Genomic DNA, 22,233 nt, shown 5'->3' with positions numbered 1-22,233 from the left:
TCATCCAGCATCATTAGGCTGTGTGCATCTCCAAAGCTCAAAATGCTCTGTTGCACCTTATGATGTCATGCCTTGGTAGTTTTCAGGTTAACAGCTCCTTTTGTCTTTTGTTCAGTAGAGATCAACAATTCCAGGGTTGAAATTATCCAAATGATTCTTGTGAAGTGTATGTATGGAGTAAGAAAGCTTTCAGAAATATTTGTGTGCATAGGATAGAAATCAGTGTATATTTGGGAAATCCGTGCATACTCAGGTGTAGTTGAGCATAAAATAAATATTCGTAAATTATCAAATGAGTCCAGTCGTACGTAAAAAGTGTTGTGTGTATTTTATCCATCAGAATATGACATGAAAATGTGCGATTACGCTTTCTTCAGTTTGAAAATGACTTCACAGATGCGACTCTACTGTCAAAAATACATCATCACTTCACAAGCATTATTTATTGAGCAGAAACATCAATTGAGATGCCGGACTTTTGCTATATTATGTTGTAACTTTTCATTTCGTATTCTGATGGATAAAATGCACACAGTACATTTTATGTAGGACTGGAATCATTTGAGAGTTTACGAATATTTTATGCTCAACTCTAGCCAAATATGCACGGATTTCTATCCTATGCAAATATTTCTGAAAGCTTTCTTACTCCATATGTATGTATATTTTCTTACTCCATGTGTATGTATAGTCTAGTGAAAGGATTTAAAAACACAGCGGAGCACTACCTGTACTATGTGTTTTCTGCCTGAGAAAAGAACTAAATTTGCAGAGTTTGTGTGATAAACTTTGTGAACTGAAAATGAACCAAAATACAACTCTAGGTACAGGTATAATTTTGATGAGTAAACATAGCATAGATCAGAAAATCGTATAAGAAAAAGGGGTAAGAAAAAGCAATTACCCCACAAAATCAAACATATTTTCAAGGTAAATGACTTTGAAAGCTGTCTGAAATTACATATAGTGGGTCCCTACAGTAAAACACTGCCTACTACCCATTAATTTCATTTGACAGCCTCATTTATTCTTTTACAGTATTTGCTGTTCATTTGGCCTGTTAACGTTGTCATGCTTTGTTAATGTGCCTTTCATTTTCTGACAGGCAAAACAAGCAATAAATCCCAAAAACAAAAGCATAAAAGGTGAATGAGTTACCTGGCCTCTCTAAACTTTTTCAGTAGACTCGGCCGGTCCTGGTTTCTCCGTCTCCTGAACCACCGCTGCACCTGTCGCTCCGAGTGTCCAGTTTGTTTACAAAGACTCACTATGGAAGTCTGCAAATATGGAAAACAAAGGGTTAATGCATATGTTTTAAGGGATGGTTCACATAAACTTAAAATAAACACAACGTTCTTTGACAGAATTCATGAACAATAAGCTGCATTTACATAACATAAAATGACATAATAATGGATTCATTAGCTTTCAGTTACATGCAACATTTTGAGGACTTTTTCCCATTCAAAAGCTTTAATATTTTGTTTTAATTAGATAATTCATTCATAATTCTGAACCACATGAACAGAAAAAATTTTGTTGCAGGACAGGTCAGACGTCTATGGTGGAATTTGCAAACTCTGTAATTAGTGAGATTATCCCAGTGAAATAAAAACAGGCACAAAGTTCAATGCCTTGTCCGCCAGTACAAATAAACTAAAGTGAAATGTCTTTTTCATCATGGCATCAGAAAGTGGTGCCATTATTCACGCTAAGACGATTACTGCCAGTTAAAAGGATATTTAAGACAAAAGATCTATTAGTGAGTTTGTGAACCCAAACCCTCAACAATTAATAACAAAGTTCAACATTTGTAAATCACAACTTGCCTATTTCTTATATTATAAAAGCCCCTGCCCCTGTCTGAAATGAAGATATCATCCAGTTCAACAGCCCTTTGATAAAATACATTTTTTGGAAGACTTTAATAGGTTCAGATCTTGCTTGTTTCCATGGGAGTGTTGTTGCTTTGCCTGGATTGTCCCAGAGTGTGGCATTAATCTGTGCGTGATAGTCCAATGAGGTTCAATTGGTCTTCTGATATTATATGTTAATAGGTTATTTTTTTCAGACCAAGAGTTTGTTTTTCATTCCTGACAGTTTTGACTGCTCACTAGTGGTCTTCCTGAGAGTGGTCACATAATCATCTGATTGAAACAGGTTTTGGCGCTGTCTTCCTACCGGTGGAGGCAGGATGACAGCGCCATCTGCAGTCCAACTTCTTCAGGATAGTGTCCCAGGTGTGAGTGAGTAAAAAAGCCCTCTCGTCCCGGTTTATAGCAGATTGCAGATGGCGCTGTTATCCTGCCTCCACTGGTAGGAAGAGAGCACCAAAACCTGTATAAATCATCTGACCGGACATGTCACAGCAACATCACGTGACCACTCTGAGGAAGATCACTCATGAACCGCTGAAACTGTCAGGAATGAAAACAAACTCTTGGTGTGAAAAAAGAACCTAATAACATATAATCTGTGGTGCTTGTACCTGTGAGGGGGTCTTGGTGACGTTACAGTAGTAGGACTCCAGTGTGGGGTTGTGAGGAGCTTTGAGCCGTACTGTCTCTTTGACCCCGAGGAGAGAAGCCAGAGGTGTGGCTACGGTCCTGCAAGTATAACAGATATATATCAGTTTCATAAATCTGACCTATCTCTGTCCCCAGATACAAGGTAAACATGTTCAAATCTAATATAGCTTTTACTGACAACTATAATACTGATTTATTCTTACTTACAGAAATATTGGAACATGTATTTCTGTATATTTTGATGTATAATTTGGTGTTTTGGTTCTCAAGACGATTATCCAATCAGAAAGCAGAAGGGCCTTCACGTATCATATTTGGGTTGCCTGTTGGTTTAAACTTAACTCTCTCTGATCTGAATCCTTGCTACTTTTGATACTGTCCAATAGATTTTTTTGTTGTGCAATGTTAAATGATACAGACCTTTCAAATATCTGTCGTATGATGAGGAAGGCCACCGCGATGGGGAGGGCCGCCCACAGGTCTCGGGCTTTGGCATAAACTCGCCCGTCCCTGTCCTCCAGGTCGGCCCAACCCAGACCTTTGGGGAACCACAGCCGCTCCTGCCAGAACCAGTCGCTCAGCTCTGACAGCATCCTGAAAGAGAAAGGTGCACAAATGAAGGGTTGCAATTATCAAATCGCACAAGGGTCATTATTCAGGTAATTGAAATACCTTTTTCTATATATATACTGATCAATCATGGTTTTTAGTTCACTTTTTATTTTACTGACAAATCAAAATGGCTTTTAAAATTAATTTCTGAACATAAATACACACTTTTAATCATTGCTATTTACCGCAAACAACACATGAAATTAATCCTACTGCAGTACAAAATACGCAGAATGTTTGCTCCCATTAAGTACAAATGCTAGATGTAAATAAATATATGTAAATGTAAATATAGTGTAAAAGTGAAAAGTTTAAATACATAGGAAATTATGACATCAGCAAATGCTTCAAACGTGAATGCAAACTATCAATCATGCTCTTTGTCTCTTGTGTATCATAAGTGGAAATAAGATGATTTGAAGTTGGCTGTTTTAATTTCCATAAGGAATAGTAACAATATAACATAAAATATTTTCCCAACTCAATATTTTTTAGATCAAGTACAATGTGATAAATCTAGACTAGAGACAAATCTAGTGATCTCCTTTTTCCAAACTCTTCATTGGAACATGTGACACATCACTTTGTCCCTTCAACACTGCAAAAATATTTCTTCAGAAGCTCATGTTTAAGTTATCATAGTTTGCTTTTCATTTTAGAAAATGATGTAACCTACTTATAGGTTATAATGGTTTGGAAATTCTAAGTTGATTTCATTAAAGTCACTGTCACTTTTTAGTTTTTGTTTTATTTTTTTTAGTTTATTGCTCTGAAACACATGTGTCCGTGTCCTTCCTTCCTATGAGCATGATTGCATTTCCACAAACATGACTCCTATTTGGTCTGCAGGACGCTCTTGTTCCTTTGACTAAAATCTTCCACAGTATGACATAAAACATACAGTATCTATCTCCCTGGAGAATGTTCTGTAAATGTTTGGTGTTTCCATGGAGTCATGCAGGCAGCACACTACCCCCAGAAAGTTACACAGTGTACCTTTGAGAAAATGTTTTTATACAAAATGGTAGTTTAATATTATCATATTGTCTTACACTTGTTCCATCTTAGAGATCCACCTTTGTGTGATTTTTTTCCAGTACTGATACTTGTTGAAATTGTTATCTAGTCTCAATATTTGTTTAGCATTGACTGATATCTGGGTATACATTTTTCGACAATCTCATACATGCTCTTCAAACAGCTCATATTATGCTATTTTCTGATTTAAGTTCTAAAGTTATTTCCTCATCAAAAATACCTGCCCACCACCTATACATTCCTCATGGTTGGCCAAACTTCTTCTTGTTTTTGCCTATAGCCATGTGTCTAGGGCTGGGTATCAGTAAGAAGTTGCTGATACGATACATATCTCGATACATATCCATGATATGATACATATCTCAATATATTTCAAATCGATTCAATACGGTTCAGTAAAAAATAAAGGCTAAATCATGGCTGTGATACTAAAAGTCTTTGTCTTGTGCAAAGTTAACATGGAACACACCCATTATAAGTATTAAAACAGTGAAAATGTCAAATGTGTTGCAAAACGAATTTCCCACCTGTAAACAAGCAACAAAACAGTAGCTGTAACAAAATAATATCGTAAAATATACCAAAAAATACTCTTGCTGATATATCGATACAGCAGCCCACGATATCGATACCGTTTTTTCACATTAAACAATACGATACATCAGTATTTTTGCACACCCTAAATGTGAGGTTGCATATTTAGACTGAGGTCTTCTCTTAAACAGAAGACATTCTGTTCCACCTTGTGATGTCATGTGGTAATACATGAAGTGCTCCACTGTGTTTTTAAGATCCACAACCTTTAATAACTTGGGTAATTTAAGCCCTGGAATTGCCAGTCTCTACTGAACAAAAGGTAAAAGATAGCTCTTAACTTGAAAACCATCATCACAAGGAGGAACAGACCATTTTGAGCTTTACAGATGTATACAAACTAATAATAAAGGGTTATTCACACAAATCCCAACTCCTGGATTTTTTTTGATGAGGTAACAGCATCATAACATGACTTAAAGCTCACAAGAGTCATTTTTGCGCTATATAAGACGTTTTTATGACCTTTAATATGTTTTTTCAGCAAAGTTCTCAGCCAATAATACCGTCACCATTATAAACTGTGCGATTGTGTCAGGCCTGGTCCACTTTCAAACACAGCAATGGGAGGCAGCTGTTCTAGTGGGGTTTTCCTCGGAGACCTCTTGAATATTTCAGTTCTAAGTTTAGGGAGTGGCTCTGAGCGGCTGTGGTGGAGAGGGAGCGAGGGGTGTGACTCATGCTCGGGCCATATGTGTCTCATGTACACTTGAATACAGTCAGAGGGGGAGGGAAATGACTACAGCTCAATTTTATGGTACGGAACAGAGTAAAGTATGAATTACACTGGAGGAGAAACTGGGCAAGAAGTTAGAACTGCTTATCTTGTGTATATATTTGACTAGATTTGACTTAGTTAAGTGAAATTAAAGCTATACTCCCATAACGATTTTTATTTTGGATTTAAATCTCAGCAATATATGAGTTCTTAATATGACTTTTTCTTTTGGGAATGTACTCATAGCCACAAATGTTGGACTTGACTGACTGAAGGTGCACTACTTAACATTTTTTTAGAGAAGGTCCGCCACAACGTTGTTTCCATGCAGATTTTATTGCTTTGCCTGGCACGTTGCACAGTGTGGCATTAAAGTTACAGTATCTATCTATCTCCAAGGAGCACCTTACAGTAAAAATGTATGTACAAAACGCATGTAAAAGAATAAATGCAAGATAGACACAGGAATGAATGAATGAACATCATGAAACCATAAAAGTTACATCGTGCTCCTTTGCTGGTAATAGTACAAGATCCATTATGTCAATATATTTAAACAATCAAACAACAAAAAACTGCATTTAGCAATACAATTCTCAATCCTAAACATTTTGCCTGTACGTCTTACACTATAGAAAGACATCTGAGACCCAGCTCGGCCCTGACTCCACCCTCTGCAGCTGTAAATGCCCCAAAGAGTCCCAAAAACCACCACCCCCTCCACCCATGCCCTTCGTCTTCCTCCTCCTCCCTTCAGCTCCACCCAGCCACTCAAACGTTGCCAGAAAATTAAACAAGGATTCCCCTTTTTGGCCCACAGAGACAAAGTCGTGTGTAATGCTCAACGGCCTCCTTTCAGTCAGAAAAATGTGCAGCTGAGTACAGTAAAAGCTCTTCTATGTAATATTTTCTACTATGAATTATTAACCACAATAGCCAACATGAGCAGTGAGTCAAATGTTCTTGTATTTAGGAGTATGTGTACCAGGCGTATAATTCTACTTGATATAATATATAATTTTGAAGTACAAACTCTCTTTCTTGTGGAAATATTTTGGTTAGTTTTGATTTACTGGGAGACAATTATCTCGGACATTTGGATCAAAGGCTTGTTTTTATGTTTAGACAGAAAAACATGAGGGATTTGATCTTTTTGAGTCGGATCAAAGTGACATCCAAATTTAGAAATAGCTTTAAGTAAATAAAAAGGACAAAAGTACACAATTTAGGGAATCAAATAAGCATTGTGGGACAGACAAATTTGGGCTATTTAGGATTATTTTAGACCTTCAGTCAGTGCTTAAAGGGCTGATCTATGTTATAACATTGTTTCCTCGTCAAAAACATGGATTTGTGTTTTGTTTCATTCGCACATACTTAATAGCCTGATTCATCAGCAGGTTTCACTTCGGAGAAACCATTTGATCTCGCAGTGTTAACATTCGTTCGCTCAACGGTACACGGGTACTTTTTTATTTAACCACTTGTTGCTATTTGGTCATGATGTATGTAATGCGTCACTAACAGGGCTAATTGGTATATTATATTACTTTTCCCAAATCCTGTAGGAAAACGGGCGATACCATCTTTCTCCTTTATAAAATTCACCAAACGTTCTCTTTGTTCCAGCTTTAAATCCTCGATCTCAGTAATCGTTGCCAACAAAGAATGTATGTCTTTTCGCTGATTGGCTGGTGTCCGAACTCGCACTTCCAGGGTTTTTGCAAACTGTTTAGTTTAGATTCATGACCTAGTCGTTGGAGAGAAATGAAATTGAGCGGAGGCAGTAGGTGGTGCCAGCCTGACTACTTGTTTAAAACAAACCCTGCATATTTAGGTTCTTGAGCACTGCGTTTTCAAACTCCATACACTTTTACTAGAATAATTTGGATAATCTCAGCCCTACAATTTATATCCTCACCCCAAAAACATTTTAACATGACTTAAAGCTCATAAGAGTTAATTTTGTGTAATATCATTTGTAAATCAGACATTACCAGAATAGAAGTTGGTTGTGGGATCCATATAAGGCCAAATCTTTACCAGAACGCACACAACTACATACACTAGCTCAGAACTGCCCATCTTACTCAGTTCTAAAAGTGCTTTTGGTGTGGGAGTACATTTTAAGCAGATACTCCCACAAATCACTGCAGCACCTGCCACTGAAGCTGATCCACACTCATTTCATTTGTTGTTTAACCTTGCAAGTTCTCAGACAGTGCTTCTTTTTCGTCTACGCAGCAAATGCAATGAGGATTTGGCAATGGGACAAAAACAACTTTCATTTCATTTCTCATGTTGAGCAATCAAAATGTTATTACATTATGAAGTCAGGCTTTTAATCATTGTCATTTAACACACACACACAAAAGTCAAATCTCTCTGTGCCATAACAAGTTCGTACAAGTTTGACTGACTATAGATCTTTCCATTAAAGCTCAGTGACAATTGGAAATGACTAAATTTAAATCTTCATCTGAACATTTGCAGAGCCTCTTCAGTGAACTGCTACATTTTACAAGAACATCATGTAGAATATAGACCACATTACCGTATGTACTGCGAAATTGTGATATTATTGTATTGTGTGATGTATATTCTGTATACTATCACGAGGGACCGTGTGATTCCCAGGTGTAAACAATAACATTTCTTTATAGCAGACCTGGGGATTGCACAGCTCCCAGGCCACATGCGCCCTTTGTTTGACTCTGACCTTAAAATGGAATTACAAAATAAACATATTTTATCATTTTACCTCATGCATGGACTAAAGATGCAATGATTTTATTTTAGAGGTGTTTTTTTAATCGAGGTTTTGTAAGGCAACCTCACATTTTCATTGTGTGGGACCAACAGTATTAAGCAGGTACAGTTAGAAATGTTGTAATAGAATGATAATTAGGGCTGGGTATCATTAAGAAGTTGCCAATACAATACATACCTCTATACACAGGCCACGATACGTTACATATCTCGATACAAGGCACTTTTGATTCAATACAATATTTTTCATATCGATTCGATATGGTTCAATTAAAAATTATGTCTAAATCATGTCTGTGATACTAAAAGTCTCTGTTAAACCATTTCCTGTGCAAAGTTCATGTGAAACACAAACATTTTACTCATCAAAACAGTGAAAATGACAAATGTGTTGCATAAATGAGTTTCCTTCCTCTAAATAAGCAATAAAACTGTAGCGCTGTAACTAAATAATTGAGTAAAATGAACCAAAAAATACTCTTGGCAATATATTGATACAGCAGCGCACGATACTGATACTGTTTGCACAGCCCTAATGATAATAGATTAGAAAGCACCAGCCACATCATATTTTTTTGTTATTTTATATCAGATTTGTATAAAGGAAATTTTATAAGAGATATGTTGGGGACGCACGCAGGCAGGTGAAGGCAACTCGGGGGTCCTCGCAGGTCCTAATTGTAGCGTGGTCGTAGATGTGTCTCCTGTGTTTTAGGTGGAAAATGACAATTTAAGTGAATCTTTCTGTTTGATAAATGCAATTTTGTAAGTTAGACACGTCTTATATGGTGTGAACTAATTGTAAAGTGTGCCTGGACGTGAATAGTGTAATCATAGATGTGTCTATTGTGTTTCAGTGCATACTGCAATAAACGGAAGTAAACACTTTCTGAAGCCTCCTTATCCGCCCACAAGTGCTATAATTGCTTAGGCATAATGTAGGCTCTTACCAGTCTTACCAGCTTGTCAAAACAATGCTATTTACTCCTTTTTATAAGAAATACAATACATATTATGCAGAATTGAGTTAAGCATTTTGGCCCTACACGATATTTTTTGTTTCTCATTTGCCCCCATGGAAAAAAAAAAAAAAAAGCCTACCACTGCTTTATAGTGTCAGTGATTACGTCAGGACTACATTATTATACATTTTTTGTGCCGTTTTTCTTTACAATCTCTTGTGTATATTGCTGATAAATATTTGTGTTACTCTATATCGATATTTTTACTTGTACATTTATATAATTACGACTTATTTAACAGCAGCCTCTTGTTATTTTTCCTACTTATTTTGAATTTATGATTACCTTTTATATTTTTGTGTCCAGGCCATTTCCGGTGTGGATCAGTAAAGTTTGTCTAAGTGTAAAACGAGGCCTAATGTGTGAATCTGAGTAAATGATGCTGACTCTGGGGTCTGTCTCACGGTCGAGTGACTCCCTTCTTTTCCACATCACTTTAGTCATGACTTCTGTTTCCTGTTACAACAGCATGACCCACTGAGCTTTGGACTATACCCTGGCACCCCCTCTCTCTCTCTTTCCATCTCTCTGTCTCTTTTTTTTCATTCTGCCCTAATCTCTTTCCCTCTTTTTCTGTCTCTCAACTATTCTATATCTCTCTTTTCCTCTCTGTTCTCTCTCCCTCTTTTCAATCTCCCCTCATACTCCCCCCTTGTTCTCCCTCTCTGTTTCTGTGCTCCTACTGTCATTTTATCTTTCTTTTTTCTTCCCTATTCTCTCTCACTCTTTTCAGTCTCCCCCCCATACTCACCCTCTTTTTCTCCATTCTCTCTCCCTTTATTCTGTCTATCACCCATAGGCTTATCATTCTCTCTCCTTCTTCTCCATCTCCCCCCCATATTCACTCTTTTTCTCTCTCTCTCCTTCTTTTTCTGTACTCCCACTCTCTTCCCCATTCTCTCTCTCCCGTTATTCTGTCTATCACCCTTAGGCCTATCATTTTTATCTCTTTCTCTTTACTGTCTCCCCCCATATTCACCCTTTTTATCTCTCTCCCCCTCTTTCTCTCTCTTTTTCTGTACTCCTACTCTCTTGCTCCCTTTCTCTCCCTTTATTCTGTCTGTCTCCCATAGGCCTGTCATTTTATCTTTCTTTTTTCTTCCCTATTCTCTCTCACTCTTTTCAGTCTCCCCCCCATACTCACCCTCTTTTTCTTCTCCATTCTGTCTCCCTTTATTCTGTCTATCACCCATAGGCTTATCATTCTATCTCTTTTCCCCATTCTCTCTCCCTCATTTCCGTCTACTCCCATATTCACTCTCTTTTTCTCTCTCTTCCCCTCTTTCTTTCTCTCTTTTTCTGTACTCCTACTCCCAGGCCCTCTCTCTCTCCCTTTATTCTGTCTCTCATAGGCCTATCATTTTATCTCTTTCTCTTTCTTTGCTATTCGCTCTCCGCTCTTTTCCGTCTCCTTCCATATTCACTCTCATTTTCTCTCTCTCTCCCTCTTTTTCTGTATTGCCACTCTCTTCTCCATTCTCTCTCCCTCCTTTCAGTCTCTCCCCACACTGCCCCTCTTTCTCTCTCGCTCTCTGTCTCCCTTTATTCTGTCTATCTCCCATAGGCTTTTTCATTCTATCTCTCTTTTACTCTCCCTCTTTTCCATCTCCTCCCATACTCACCCTCTTTTTCTCTCTCTCTCCCTTTTTTCTGTACTCCCATTCTCTTCCCCATTCTATCTCTCCATTTATTCTGTCTATCACCCATTGGCCTGTCATTCTATCTCTCTTTCTTCCCCATTCTCTCTCCCTCTTTTCCGTCTCCCCCATACTCCTCCTCTTTCTCGTTCTCCCTCTTCTCTTTACTGCCACTCACTTGCTTCCTCTCCTCCCCTGTTCTCTCTCTCCCATTATTCTGTCTATCTTCCATAGGCTTATCATTTTATCTCTCACTTTCTTCCCCATTTGCTCTCCCTCTTTTCAATCTCTCCGTACACTCCCCCTCTTTTTTCTCTCTCCCTCTTTTTCTTCTCCATTCTCTCTCTCCATTTATTCTCTCTCTCCCATAGGCTTGTCACGATAACAAATTTTAAAGTACTTTTACTTTTACTGAAGTAAATCTAGACGATAAATGATGATATTGAAACAAATTTATGACACTGACACAACAAGACTAAAGCAGGATTATCCCCATAAAACACTTTATATGTGAACTGAGCTGCTAAATAAATAGAAATGTAACACTTCAATAGTAGATAATGAGTCATAAAAGTTCAGTATTCAATCCTCTACCGCTCAAATCTTATCAAAGAACAGAAAAATATCAAAAAGTTCCCCACTAGTACAAAGAAAAAGCACCCGCGATAAATATAGACGCCCAGCAACGATACTTCCATCTGTCATGTACTAAACAATAAGTATTATAGTATTTATAGTGACAGGCCAACTCTCCCATTGGCTCTCTTTTTCTCTCTCACTCATTCTCTCTCTCACCCTCTTTCCCTCCTCTTTTCTCTGGGATCTCCCTCTCTTCCTCTCTCTGGGGCCCTGACACAGGTGCTGAAAGACTAACAATAGATCTTTCCATTAAAACTATCCAAGCTCATTGACGATTGGAAATGCCTGAATCTCGATGTTGATTTAAATATTCACAAATCCCTCTACGACAAACTATTACATTTCATAAGGACGTCAGGTGAAATATATAGACCACATTACCGTATGTATTCCAAAATGGTGATATTATTGTATTGTGTGGCTATAGCTCTAAACCAGGGGTGTCCAAACTTTTTTCCTCAAAGGCCACAAATCTAAACACAGCCGAAGCAGAGGCCTGATCGAGGGTCATACACTGGTGTTCAGTACAGTGAATAATTGAAATATGTGCATGTTTAACACGTTAGAATGAGTAATCAGTCTTTATTCCTGCTAAGATCCTTAAAACCACACACTGAACATTACATTTTTGCTTTATCAAGGTAGATTTTCAAAAAACTTGCAATAAAAAGTTAATTTTTATTTGATGCAAGGTAATTTGGGCCAATTCACCTCGAAGCATAGCCTGATTCATCAGCCTGATTCATCAGCCTGATTCATTAGCCTGATTCATTAGCCTGCAGCGCTAGAATTCGTTCGCTTGACGGTAGGCGGGTACTTTTTTTATTTAACCAATCGCTGCTATTTGTTTGTGATGTACGTATGTAATGCGCCACTAGCAGAGTTAACTTGTATAATAAGCTTTTCCCAAATCCCATAGGAAGAAGGACAATAACACCTTTCCCCTTTATAAAATTCACCAAACATTCTCTTTGTTCCAGCTTTAAATCCTCAGAAATCGTTGCCAACACAGAATGTATGGCTCTTTGTTGATTGGCTGATGCCCAGACTCGTGCTTCCAAGGTTTTTGCAAACCATCTAGTGTATTCCGATTCCTGACCTAGTCGCTGGAGAGAAATGAAAATGAGCGGAGGCACTAGGTGAAGGTAGGAAGCCAGAAGCCAAGAAAAAATTGTCTAAGGGCCGCATTTGGCCCACGGGCCATAGTTTGGACATGCCTGCTTTAAACTATAACATTCCTGTATAGTTTCAGTGATTCTGCTTCTCTTTCTATCTCTGACACAAGTGTTGAATGTATGCACTTTTTTAGTAAAAAACAGTCCACATTCAAGTATTGTGCACTGTAATATGAACAGGAATGTATCTGTATTTGTGTTGGCCTCTGTTGAATTTGTTTAGTCATAAGTCTGGATTTTTGGACTGGTTTAATGAATATTTTCTGTGTCAGTTTAGCAGCGCTGTTTTCTTGACAGTGATTTATTTTTCTGAAAAAAGTCTAAAGCAACAAACTAAAAATATTATTCAGCGCGATTCTAAAAAAGGTCAATACTCACCATATTGCTCTCACTATAAGTAATATAAAAGAAATACAGTATATAAAGTAACATAGTTGATTTTTTTACATTCAAATTCACAATATCATTTCAGGTAAAACTAGCTCAATCATAAACTTTGGCAGATATTTGAGGTGAATAGCTGAGATCATGGAATGAAATCAGCATATTTAAGCACTTTTTTCCGACTCCACTTCCTATTGGCTGGTGGGATCACGTGACCCAACTCTGACCATTTCAAAGGTCCAATAAAAATAACGGATGCCTCTCTCGCAGGGGAGGGAGAAGGAAGTTCTTCATGTCTCTCTCTCTCCTCACTGTCTCCCTCTTTCCTCTCTCTCTGGCTCACCTTTCCCTCCTCTCTCTCTCTCTTCCCTCTTTCTCCTTCCCTTCCCTCTCTTACTCTCTCTCCTTCCTCTCTCTTCTCTCGTCTCTCTCGTCTCTGTCTCTCCATGAGATGTATGACAGGGCAGTCGTGATTGTAAACAGAACCCCAGTTGAGTCTGGCATGGCCCCCTCCAGCTGTTTTTCATATCCACCATTCCTTTTTTAAGTTGAAAAACCAGGATGAAGACCACTCCGGAGCAGAGAGGATCCTGGTACAGAGCCCGGGAATATTTAGGGAATGTAAACACACACACACGAGCACACACACACACAGAGACACATACACATACACACACACACACAGATCTACCAGAGTAAAATGGCATGAATTCATTCTTATCTATGTTATAAAGCTGTGAGTTTATATTTTATTACTTATCTTTCTATTTTATTTTGTAATTTGACACCTGTCTCTTGCACTTTTTTGCTACTTGTTTAGAATTTATTATTATCATTTATATTTTTGATCTTTGTTATTATATTATATTGTGATGTGTGAGCTACTGTGTCCAAATAATTTTCCTTGTGGATCAATAAAGTTTAAAAAATAAAAAATAAAGTCTAAAATACAACTTGACTTGAGGAGGACACATTTTAACATGGCTAAAAATTAACAACAATCACTTTCTAGATTTTGACAAGTTAGCCATCTTAAATTATTTGTTTAGTTTTAAAGTTGACCTATGTAACTTTTCTAGTGGAGCATCTAACACCTGCTTGTTTCCATGGAAATATATGTTTCCGTTCCGCAGTATGGCATTAAACATTTCAGTCTTGCGTGTATTCTCACTGTGATCTCACCTGTAACATTGCCCAGAAATAGATATGTTTAATGCCATACTGTGAAACATTTCACCTTAAGCAACAGCATCGTCATTAGGGCTGGGTATCATTAAGAAGTTGCCGAAACCATACATACTTCGATACACAGGCCATGATGTGATACATACCTCGATACATAGGCCACGATACATACTTCAATACAGAGGCCACGATACCATACATACCTTAATACATAAGCCACGGTACGATACATACCTCGATACATAAGCCACGATACCATACATACTTCGATACCATACATACTTCGATACATAGGCCACGATACCATACATACCTTAATACATAAGCCACGGTACGATACATACCTCGATACATAAGCCACGATACGATACATGCCTCGATACATAAGCCACAATACCATACATACTTCGATACACGGGCCAAGATATGATACATACTTCGATACAGAGGCCACGATACGCTACATACCTCGATACATAGGCCACGATACCATACATACCTCGATACCATACATACTTCGATACATAGCCACGATACCTACATACCATACATACTTCGATACATAGGCCACGATACCATACATACCTCGATACCATACATACTTCGATACATAGGCCACGATACCATACATACCTCGATACCATACATACTTCGATACATAGGCCACGATACCATACATACCTCGATACCATACATACTTCGATACATAAGCCACGATACGATACATACCTTGATACATAGGCCACGATACGATACATATCTTGATACAGTGCGCTTTCGGTTTGATGTGATATATTTCACATCGATTCAATACAGTTCAATAAAAAATAAAGGCTAAATTATGGTGTGATACAAGAAGTCTTTGTTAAACCATTTCTTGTGCAAAGTTCACATGAAACACACCCATTTAAATCATCAAAACTGTAAAAATATTGCATAAACAAGTTTCCTTCCTCTAAAAAAGCATCAAAACTGTAGTGCTGTAACAAAATAATTTAGTAAAATACACCAAAAAATACCCTTAGCGATATATCAATACTGCAACCCATGATACTGACACTATATCATTACATTAAACAATACGATATATCGATATTTCTATATTTTTGCACATCCCTAGTCGTCATGGAGACAAGCAGCTAGTCGACACCAGAAACACTACAGTACACCTTAAAGGCATTTTGGAACATTACCAAAACTTTCTCCTGTAAATCAATAAATCAATGTTCTCTCCATAAAGTATATTGTAAACGTTTGTGCTGTGTGCATCTACTGTAATTGTAAAACATTTTATTGATCATAAACTCATAAGAAAGAAGACCGTACATCGCTGTGGAACGTTTTGGGATAAGAGCTGATTGCCATTGTGTGCTGTTGGCTCTGCTTCTTCTCTTCCCTCTGAAAAAAACTGTTCTAAAGCTTTGCATGTGCCCCAAAATCTAAGCACTCACGATGTGCCAAAGGATTTGTGAGAGCTCATTTTAAAGACCTGCTTGCCCCTTTCGCACAGCTTCACAATCAGCTTTAATAAGTCCAATTAAGCCTATTCCACTGACACATACTTTAAGAGTAAGAATTTAGAAATAAACTACATCAAAACTACCCCAAACAAGATATTATTTTGAATTCATGTAATTTTAAGTTAGTAATTTGGAGAGCAGTGAGTGGGTAACTGTATTTGTGAGTGTGATGTTCTTAATGACAACAAATGCACGCGATATATGAGATAAGCCTCTACTCTGACGATGTTTAAAGGTCCTACATTACGCAAAAATTACTGTTGTGAGCTTTAAGTCATGTTAAAACATTGTTACCTCATCAAAAACATACCTGGAGTTGTGGTTTGTTTAATTCACACATGTTTGAGTGAATGATCCTTTAATTATAAGTCTGTCTACATCTCCAAAGCTCTAAATGCTCTGTAGTTTTCAAGTTAAGAGCTCCTTTTACCTTTAGTTAAGGCGAGATGTTAATCCCAAAGATGAAATTTTCCAATTTATTCAAGTGAAGATATATGGAGATTAAGAAAACAGTGGAGCTCTTCCTGTATTACCACATGACATCACAAGGTGGAACAATGTCTTCTGTTTGAGAGAAGAACTCTCAACACAAATACACATACACAAAAAAACTATTTGTGGTTTCAAGTTTGTGCCGGAACTATTTCAGGATTTTATCTTACATACTTCAATGAAAAACGTACAGTTAAGACCTTCCTAAAAGTGATTCTGAATGATTTTTTAACAAAATCTGTAGCTTTTCTTCCCAAGTCAACAGTTACAGAAGCTACAGGACATGGGGGAACAAGAAAAAATTATTTAAAATGCAATTTCACAGTAAACTTCTACGAGAAAATGAGGATTATATTGATATTACATACTGAAAAAATGTGTGCTGCTTCGGGAGATCGGTAAAATGACATAAACAAGGCTTGACATTTGATCTCACGACATTTACATTTCATTTTATTATGATATAAAAGATTATTTTCTAATTTAATACATCACAGTGCATGATGCAGCCAACTAAAGGTAGGGGAGAACATCCCCCCTCTCCCGGGCACAGCAGTTACCCAAGGGCCAACCAAGAGAAGGGGGCTCCCGAAGCAAGAAGGGGGACGTTCAAGCCAAGAGAATGGGACATTGGAGCTGGGACTTTCAAGCCAGGGGGACATTCGATATGCAGGGTTTGTGTGTTAAACGTGTGAATGAAACAAAACACATCTCCAGATCTGGTTTTGATGAGGAAACAACATTAGAACATAGATCAGAAAATAGTGAAGTACGAGCCCTTTAATGTTAATTTGACTTCTTACTCTGTAGTCCTACTCTATGTCTACTTTGAATTACTTTGTGTACAAATGGTACTATACAAATAAGTTTGCCTTGCCGCCACATGAGTCACACTAACCATATGTCCCTGTGTATTCACTAGTATCCATCTATATTAGGCCCAGTGACAGACAGATGAATCAGACTTACACAGTCCTCACACACGCTCAAAACTGGGCCTGATCTCTGTGTGTTTATGACAGCTGTTAGGACACCGCCTTGTCAACGCTTGTTAAATGGGTTAATTACTCTCCGACCCTGATAGTAGTTCACTTCATATATAAACTCTGAGCTTCTGTTCGCTGCAGCGAGATAAAAATGTGATGCTATTAGCTATATCTTATCAGAGTCACCCTGACCATTGTCACCTTTACAGTCAAGTGTGTGGTAATTTAGTTTAGTGTGTGGTATTATTAGTAGGCTATAAATACTTTACAAAATGACAACATAGAACTACCAACAATTTTATAATATTAGCTTTCAGTTTCCCTCACAACAAGTTCATACTATTGATACTTTGGAGCTGACGTCATCAACATTTCTTGGAGAGTAAGAAATAAGTAGTAAAGATTTACATTCTCATAAAATGGAACATATAACATAAGTGAAATCATAATAGAAATGAAAATAACCATAACAACAAATTTGCCCATAAAGGAGTGGGAAGAAGAAAATTTATTTAATCCCATCCCCACTCTTCTAATCTAACACAAGTTGTTTTTTTTTTGTTTTTTTTTTTGCATTTTTCAAATATTTAGCATTAAACCTGTGTGAAGCTAACTGAAAGCACTGCTCTGTTAGAAACAGGTGGGATGATCTGTGCACTTAAATAAATCTTTCACACATAAAATTACAGTCACAAACTGGGAGTTTTTCAGTTGGTCACACTCATCATTTTTGTTGAAAATCGAACTCCTAAACTGGACCATGAACGCTCGTATTGATCACAGACTCCTGAAAATATGCTGATTAAACCAATTTAGTATTTTTCGCGAATTTTCAGGCTATATTATTATTATTTTTAAAAATAATATGTGCATTGTGTCTGGGGGTCTGCAAAAATATCGAAATATTGATATATCGTATCATTTAATGTGATGATACAGTATCAATATTAGGGGCTGCTACATCGATATCACCAAGAGTAATTTTTTGGTATATTTTATTAAATTATTTTGTTACAGCGCTACAGGAAGGAAACTCATTTATGCGACACATTTAATATTTTCACTGTTTTGATTATAAAAAGTGCGTTTCATATTCACTTTGCATAAGTAATGGTTTAACAAAAACATTTAGTATCACAGCCATCATATAGATATAATTTTTTACTGAACCGTATCACATCAAACCGAAAGTTCACTGTATCGACTATCGAGATACGTATCGTATCGTGACCCATGTACATGTAGAACACTCCCCAGTGTGATTACTACAAAGCATCAATAGGGAAAAGGTGAATGACATGTCCAGTGACGCAACAATATTCAGTGATTCAATGAGCTGGAACTGAACCAGGAAACCTTAGACCACTTTGAAGAACTGTGTAAGAGGTTACTGTGTTATTATGTTTAGATTTAGTATGACACGAGCAATAATTAATAAAGTTACACTATTCAAACATTTCTGATGGAGGGTTGAATGTTATTGCTTGGCCTCGAATGTCCCCACAGTAAGAACTTTTTTTTCTCCAGGGAGTCAAACAGAATATGCTACCAGGCCAAATTACAGGTCTGATCTGTGGTAAGGTGACCCCACTCACAATGAGAATGCACATTTTTCAAAACATCTCCCCGGAGACAATCAGGTAGCACCCCACAAGAAAAATTACCTAGTACACCTTTAAGATTGAAAAAGTTGAACATTTAATCATAAATCAATCCATAACATGGGGGGAAAAGCTCTATATTCACGGGCCGTAGCTGGGACAGGAACCAATTTTACCCACTAGTAGATACGGTACAATATGGGTTTTAGTGTAACAGAATAATTTGCATTCTGACATTAATCATAAAAGATATAAGATCAATTTCAAACTTCAAAATCAGCGTAAACACACAGACACACATACACTGCGGTGGAGGGAGTTCTACACAGTGGCATACTTTCTACACTTGGCCCATTAGCCGTAACTCAGGTCACGCCGTGGCCATTTAGCATCCTGATGGTGACTCACTCGAATCTCACACATTTTAGGCATTCTTTCAACGCATGCTCTGACAGCTCGCAGCTATCTTTACCCATCAAACGAACAGTGCTCATCAGTGTTATCCAGTTCTACCTCTAAAAGCAGATAAGCAGATACAGATACGGCCTCGAAATAGGGAGATCCATTGTCTAAGGAACCACTCAGCTGTAGCCTTGATGAATTATTGATGTGAACTTTCAATCAGCGATCACTGGTTTAGAAGATGGTGTGATTGTCATGTAGCCTCTTCAGTAATGATTAAATGCCCACTTTCGAGAGGGTAGTTTATACTTGGGGCAATTACACGGGCCCTTGGGAGTCTACTTCTTCATGCTATTAAGAAGGATGCCATAAACAGAGCCTTTAAACCCACTTGGACAAAGACATACACAGAACCATTACTCAAAACAACTGGATTACTATAAGACACAGGAAACTCTTGCAATAAAACACGCCAAATAAAATAAACGGTATGAGATAAGAGTGAAGTATAATGTTGTGGAATATGATCTGTTTACCAGTGGGCAGTAGTAGCCTAACGTAGACGAAATAAATGATCTTGTTTACTGCTGTCCTATCTTCAGTGGTGGTGACTTAAAACTTTCACTATTAAAATGAAATGGGTGTTTGTTAACTTTGAGTCGTTGAGGCTGTAAATTATACTACTATATCAACACAATAATAGTTATAGAATGATTTGCAAATCGTCTGATAATGTTATTCACTACTGCCAGGTGTTGTTGTCACACTTAAGCGATAGTTTTGTGATCCGGGTGCCAATTCGCAGGTTAAAGCCGGTGTAAGATTTGTAGTTTGCAACCTTTACTTGAGCAAAATGCTGGTTTAAAGTCCTGTCCTTTTAGTTTTGAAATTTAAAAAGACCAAAGTGCCTCGCTGTTTTTTCATTAAGCAATTCCTACGTGTGCGTAATGACGTCCGTGCGCAGACAGGATGCAGTGTGCGCCCACCACTAACGCACATTTAAACGGATACAGACTTGTTATCCACATGAAAGTGAAATTGTACTTACTTGTCTTTGAGTTCCTGTCCGTAGTGTCACGTTTGCTGTATGTTTTCTACTTTTCCTGAATCCACACGCTCTCGGCGACGGCTGTAGTCACAAAATCTAACGGACCGCTACTCCGCCAGTGCGCAGAGGGGCGAAGTCTACTCAAGTTTAGTATCCACGCTGCTTTTTACATCTTTCCATTGAGTGCGACATGTTTTCCCTCTTCTTTGGGTGATTATTGCGGTGGAAACAACAAGCAGAAGCCTCTCGCGGCGGCACAGTGGGGGTGATAGAGGCAGGTCCGCGCACTCCGGTGTCCCGCTGAGGTTTGGCGTCTCCGGGCGGTGGATTCTTTGGCCTCGTGTCGCGTCCCGGAGTTAGCAGGGTCCGTCTGGGTGTGTGGCCGGGCAGAGGCAGCAGAGGTCGGGCCGGGCAGGAGAGCGGACCGTGGAGCAGCAGACAGACAGAGGGGAGGAGGGAGGGAGGGAGGGGAGGAGTGAGGGATAACGGAGAGGGAGGGACAGAAAATGACGCGCGAGCACATGAGGGAGCACACAGACACACATGTTGGGTTTACACGCTTCTCGAGGACATTGACTCATTTCCTGGAGACTGATCCAAACCTCAACCATAGTTAGACCTACTATTCGCCTTATCATAACCTAAACTAGAGGTCTCCCACCCTCCTTTTTTCCTCCAGTGAGCCACCTTTACAAAAAGAAAATGCCAGAAAGCTACGAGTTTTAGCAGTCACGAAGAACTAAGCATGTGCAAGAGCCAGATTTCAAAAATAAAAAACTGGGACATCCCTGGTTTGGGTTGGCTGGTAATAATAAAATTATGAAACGAGTGTGTAATTAAGGGAAATTGTTCTGCATTCTTGCCCATTCATGACAAACTCGTGAGTCAGAATAGTCACATTTTCTTTGTGTTTGATCATTTTAAAGCAGATTTTCTGTATTTTACCTAAACAGATGACAATGTATGCCTCTTTTTACTGTTGTCAGGTGTCACATTGGTCAAAAATAGGGACATCTGGGACGTTTCTTGTATAAAACAGGGACAAATCACTGGTTTTGGATAAATCTGCTGGGACAGGGGACACAGGGCTCAAAACTGGGACTGTCCTGAGTAAATAGGGACATCTATCTTAGGTCACTTTAAGATAAATGGCTATAAAACATAAACCATTTTCCATTTAATAGTGTACTAGGTTAAGCATCAAAATGATACATGTACAATGGTAACAGGACTTTAATTGTAATTCAGAAGCTACTTGAAAGGGGTGGAGAGCTGCTGGTAGTTCCTGAGCTACAGGTTGGAGACCCCTGACCTAAACCATAAACTATTTCATAGATGCCTGATTTTTTTCCCATATGAGAGACAGGAAAAAGGAGTGTGTGTACAGAATTTAGTCTCCAGACATTCACTTTTCACTTTCACTTTTCATTTCACTCATGATTCCTGGAGACTGATAGTTGGGCCTCTAGGCTACGTGCTCGACATTAACCTAATTGAACCCATATCTGAACTTTAAATCACATTGTTAACTTAATAATAAAGAATTTACGTAATGGAGGGCAGATTTCTGTCCTCATAAACGAGACAGGTCCCCATGAATTAAGAGCATACCGATTTTAGTGCTCACAGTGATATAAATAGCCCACACACATACATGCTGACGTTCAATGCTTCTTGGGGACGTTATTAGATTAACTTTGGACACGTTCCCTGGAGACAGGTCCTAACCTTAACCATAGTCACTACTGGCCCTAAACCTTAACCTGTTTAAACCTGATCTGAACTTTAAATGATGTTGTTGATCTAATAATAAAGGGCAGGGTGGTCAGATTTACACATTTCTAAACTGGGACACACCCAAGTTGGGATGTTGTCTTAAATAA

At 38.2% G+C, this 22,233-nt stretch overlaps 1 protein-coding gene across 1 annotated transcript in view; it reads right to left on the bottom strand.

The window, feature by feature from the left end:
* Window positions 1-20,809, bottom strand: part of cers2b (ceramide synthase 2b) — a 29,215-nt gene extending 8,406 nt beyond the window's left edge. Inside the window, exons 1-4 of the mRNA XM_020927993.2 lie at window positions 20,351-20,809; window positions 2,949-3,122; window positions 2,489-2,606; window positions 1,159-1,277 (exon numbers count right to left, since the gene is read on the bottom strand). Of these exons, the coding sequence (XP_020783652.1) occupies window positions 1,159-1,277; window positions 2,489-2,606; window positions 2,949-3,121 (410 nt within the window). The 5' untranslated portion in view covers window position 3,122; window positions 20,351-20,809. The remainder of the gene's footprint in view (window positions 1-1,158; window positions 1,278-2,488; window positions 2,607-2,948; window positions 3,123-20,350) is intronic.
* Between the last annotated feature and the right edge of the window lie 1,424 nt (window positions 20,810-22,233).

Source organism: Boleophthalmus pectinirostris, unplaced genomic scaffold (assembly GCF_026225935.1).
Source record: "Boleophthalmus pectinirostris isolate CB_2022bp ecotype Guang Dong unplaced genomic scaffold, ASM2622593v1 HiC_scaffold_6, whole genome shotgun sequence".
In the NCBI taxonomy this organism is placed as follows: Eukaryota; Metazoa; Chordata; class Actinopteri; order Gobiiformes; family Gobiidae; genus Boleophthalmus; species Boleophthalmus pectinirostris.
The sequence above is the reverse complement of the archived record's forward strand: the minus strand, read 5'-3'. Positions and strand labels throughout refer to the sequence as shown.